We start from the raw sequence: 4,745 nt of genomic DNA, 5'->3' as shown, positions 1-4,745 counted from the left end.
ATATGGTGAACCCTTTTGCTGGAACATTACTCAGCCAGGAACGGGAGTGACGCACAGGCACGCGCTACAACACGGGCAAGCCTGGACAACTTCATGCTCGGTGAACGGAGTCAGACAGAAGAGGCCGTGCACTGTGTGATTCCTTCCATGTGAAAGGTGTGGAAGAGGCAAATCCATAGGGAGAGAAAGCAGATTAGTGACTGACGGGGGCTGCAGAGGGACCCCTTAATAGTTCGGGATTTCCTTCTGGAGTGATGAGAATGTTCTGGAACTAGATGGTGGTCATGGTTGCACAACATTGTGACTTTGCTAAATGCCACTGACTTGTACACTTTAAAATGGGTAAAATCATAAATTTTATATATTATGGGTTCATTTGTAAAAATCATGCCTGCTGGGGGTTTCTAAGGGTGAGGCCCCCACGCTCAGCAGCACTGGAAATTATTAACATGGTAAATTTTGGTTGATCTTACAGGTGGGACATTTATGTTTTAATCTGAGAAACTTCATTAATGAGCTCAGGTAGCTTTCCAGATGCTTATTGGAAATTTGAATGTTTTCGATTTTGTATTTGATTCTTTTGTACCCTCTCCTGCCTTGGTTGTAAGGACTTTTAAATTTCATATTAACCTTTCATCCATCATGCATCCTACCCATATTTTCTGGCCGTCCAGTATCTTCAATTTATGTGCCAAAAAGATGCCTTTGGGCTTTGATTGAAATGACACCAATGATGATGGATCGGGGGGCAAGGGGAGGATTCTACCGCCCTAAGTTTCTGGCCCATGACTGTCTCGGGTCCCCAGTGCACACACATTGCGTGTGTTCCTTGTTCAAGGTTTACTATTTTGTGCATTTCTTACCCTCCTGATATTCCTTGTAGATGCTTTACAGTTGGACCTGCAATGGCCCTGGGAGTCCTTCCCGAGCGTTCACACCCCAGTGTGGCTGGTGTGCAGGATCCCGATCTCACACCAGCCCCTGCAAGAATGTGACCTTAGAAACCGCGGTGGTCCCTTAGCAAAACCTGCCTCAAATATTTTCCACAAGTTTTCTGGAGCCCAGCAAAGAATTGACAGGAAAACAGAGTCCTGCAACAGACTCAGCAGTTTACTGAGTAAAAACTAATTGTAGAAAATCAGCCGGCGCTAATGAGGTCTTCCCTGTAACCAGCTCTCAGACCAACAAGGAAGGGAGGCGTGGTGAGCTGACGCCTGGACAATACGCTGGAGGGTATAAAAGCCGACAGACAGCCTGAGCACCTCACACACTCACACACACTCACACACACACTCTCACACTCACACGCACACCCTCCTCCAGCCCCACCGCCCCCACCATGGCCGCGTCCACCCTGTCCGTCTGCTCCAGCGACCGGAGCTACGGCAGCCGCGTCTGCCTGCCCGGCTCCTGGGACTCCTGCCCCGACTCCTCCTGGCAGGTGGACGGCTGCCCAGAGAGCTGCTGCGAGCCCCCCTGCCGCGCCCCCCGCTGTTGCCAGTCCAGCGGCTGCACCCCGGCCTCCTGCCTGACCCTCCTCTGCACCCCCGTGAGCTGCGGGTCCAGCCCCTGCCAATCAGCCTGCACCAGCTCCTGCCGGCCCCCCTGCTGCAGCTCCTCCCCCTGCCAGGAAGCCTGCGGCGCGTCCGTCTGCCGCACCCCTGTCTGCTGCCAGGCCTCCCCCTGCTCAGCCTCCTCATGCTGCCAACAGTCTAGCTGCCAGCCCTCCTGCTGCAGCTCCTCCCCCTGCCAGGAAGCCTGCTTCAAGCCCCTCTGCTTCACCCCTGTCTGCTGCGAGCCCGTCTGCTGCACCCCTGTCTACTGCCAGGCCTCCCCCTGCTCGGCCTCCTCATGCTGCCAACAGTCTAGCTGCCAGCCCTCCTGCTGCAGCTCCTCCCCCTGCCAGGAAGCCTGCGGTCCGTCCGTCTGCTGCACCCCTGTCTGCTGCAGGCCCGTCTACTGCACCCCTGTCTGCTGCGAGGCCTCCCCCTGCTCAGCCCCCTCCTGCTGCCGGCCCAGCCCCTGCTCCTCGTCCTGCTGCAGACCCTCCTCCTGCGTGTCCCTGCTCTGCCGGCCCGTGTGCCCCCGCCAGGCCTGCTGCGTGCCCGCCTCCTGCCAGCCCAGCTGCTGCCGCCGGGCCTCCTGCGTGTCCCTGCTCTGCCGGCCCGTGGGCCCCCGCCAGGCCTGCTGCGTGCCCGCCTCGGCCCAGAAGTCCTGCTGCTGACCAGCTTGAACCTCTGTGTCTGGTGCTGCCACCTTTGTTCCTGGGCACAAATGTCCTCTCTCAGGAGCCCTGACGCCCCTCTGTGGGCACCAGGACCACCCCTCGGCCCCTCGGTGGACACACAGCTGCTGCCTACTGGGGATTCGAACATGCCGCCACCCCTTTCTGCCAAGAGATGGCCCACAAGTCCCTCAGCGGAGGTGGACTGCGGCACCCCGGGAACCCTCTTCTGTAGGATTGGTTGCTTGTGTTCCGCGTGACAAAGGCCAATTGCTATAACCAATAAAATGTTTGTGTCATGACCTAGAGACTGGTGTTTGTTTTCTCCTCCTCGGAGCCCAGAGACCACTCCAGACTGGAGCTCTGCCTGGGGGAAGCAAACAATAAAGACATATTCTCAAATTCCAAGTTCAAAGCACCTGAGAGATGTCTGAATGTGGATCTGCACACTCCACGTCCCTTTCCCGCCCCGCAGCCCCACCCTCCCCACAGTGAAGAGCCCTCCAAGCCTGGGCCCGGGGGGTGAGAGTGGTTGCACAAGGCTTAGAGCTCCAGCCCACACCTGGGCCCTTGCCCGTGTAGGTTAAAGGTGAGCTGGGGAGCAGCACAACCCTAACTGGTGGGAACTGGAGGGTCCAGTACCTAGCACCGTGCTGACTCCCTTGGAGAGAGGTGTCCACACAGAGGAATGCCTGCATGCTGGGCTGGGCACAAGGGCTGATGCTCTGAAGCACCAGCAAATCCCTGTAGGCCCCAAGAGGGGTGCAGGGGTCGGTTCAGACATCATTCATTCTACTCAAGATCTCAAGGCCTGATTGAGGAGACAGGGAGCAAAAAGATGCCTTGTTGACAAATCCTCAGGACCGTGGAAGAGGATGAGCCTGCAGTCTCAGTGGACCTCTAGCACTAGAGGGTCAAGTGGCCACCAGTCAGACCAGCCAGGTCAGCATCAGGCTCCCTACTGATCCCTTGTGCCAGGAACAGACGGAAGAGGCCCACAGGAGCAGAATAGCAGAGGTCTGGCAGGTGGAGGGAGGAATAGAAGGTATCTCCTCACAGAGGCTGGCTTCACCCCTACCCCGAGTTAGCTCTACCCCAGGGAAGAGGAGACCAAGCAAAAACCCTAAGGGGGCCTTTAAAGAGAAAGGGGCTGGGTAGTAAACCCGCCTTGACTCTTAAATCCCTCAGTTGGCCTGAATTCATCCAAAATCTGTGCCCATTACTTGTTCTTTCAAATTTAAAAAAAACATGGCCGTCTGCATAGATACTGAGACCTCAGTGGATTCTTCACGGCACAGAGTTAAAGACCTGGAGGAAGGTTCCACCTCATCCGTAACCAAAAAGAGTGAAGTACAGGGATGTTGACTCACGTGGAAACCAGCAAACCACAGTGTTGGCAAATAGTGCATGGGAGGGACGGGCGGCAGCCCCTGCAGGATGCACCCCTGCTCTGGCCCCGCGGCACGAGAACATCCAGGACCTTCTCACGGCTCCTGCGGGAAAGTCGTTCACAGCTGCGGAAGACACGGCCGGTCACCCTGTGGCCAGGCTGCTTCTGGTCAGGGTGGCTAAGGGTCAGCTAGACTGCTCACAGACGGGGGGTCTACCCATCAGGCAGACTGCTCACAGATGGGGCATCTACACAGTCAGCCAGACTGCTCACAGATGGGCCATCTACATGGTCAGCGGGAGTGCTCACAGATGGGGTGTCTATACGATCAGCCACACTGCTCACAGTCGGGTGTCTGCATGGTCAGCCAGGCTGCTCACAGCTGGGGCATCTTCACCATCGGCTGGACTGCTCACAGATGGGGCATCTACATGGTCAGCCAGACTGCTCACAGATGGGGCATCTACATGGGCAGTCAGACTGCTTACAGACAGGGGGTCTACACAGTCAGCCAGACTGCTCACAGATGGGGCATCTACACAGTCAGCCAGACTGCTCACAGTCGGGTGTCTGCATGGTCAGCCAGGCTGCTCACAGATGGGGCATCTACACCATCGGCTGGACTGCTCACAGATGGGGCATCTACATGGTCAGTCAGACTGCTCACAGATGGGGCATCTACATGGTCAGCCAGACTGCTCACAGTTGGGTGTCTACATGGTCAGCCAGGCTGCTCACAGATGGAGCATCTACACAGTCAGCCAGACTGCTCACAGATGGGGCATCTACATGGTCGACTGGACTGCTCACTGATGGGGCATCTACATGGTCAGTCAGACTGCTTACAGACAGGGGGTCTACACAGTTAGCCAGACTGCTCACAGATGGGGCATCTACATGGTCAGTCAGACTGCTCACAGATGGGGCATCTACATGGTCAGTCAGACTGCTTACAGACAGGGGGTCTACACAGTCAGCCAGGCTGCTCACAGATGGGGCATCTACATGGTCGACTGGACTGCTCACTGATGGGGCATCTACATGGTCAGTCAGACTGCTTACAGACAGGGGGTCTACACAGTTAGCCAGACTGCTCACAGATGGGGCATCTACACAGTCAGCCAGACTGCT

The 4,745-nt window shown here is 56.6% G+C and overlaps 1 protein-coding gene across 1 annotated transcript; it reads left to right on the top strand.

Annotated features, from left to right (window-relative positions):
• The first annotated feature begins 1,339 nt into the window (after window positions 1-1,339).
• Window positions 1,340-2,224, top strand: LOC118545641 (uncharacterized). The gene has a single exon (XM_036107997.1). The coding sequence runs from the start codon at window positions 1,340-1,342 to the stop codon at window positions 2,222-2,224; it is 885 nt and encodes a 294-aa protein (XP_035963890.1).
• Window positions 2,225-4,745: the final 2,521 nt, after the last annotated feature.

This window comes from Halichoerus grypus, chromosome 1, assembly GCF_964656455.1.
Source record: "Halichoerus grypus chromosome 1, mHalGry1.hap1.1, whole genome shotgun sequence".
NCBI lineage: Eukaryota > Metazoa > Chordata > Mammalia > Carnivora > Phocidae > Halichoerus > Halichoerus grypus.
The sequence above is the reverse complement of the archived record's forward strand: the minus strand, read 5'-3'. Positions and strand labels throughout refer to the sequence as shown.

What these genes read in the sequence shown, in the direction of transcription:
- LOC118545641 (XM_036107997.1), top strand. Translation starts at nt 1,340, where the DNA reads ATGGCCGCGTCCACCCTGTCCGTCTGCTCCAGCGACCGGAGCTACGGC.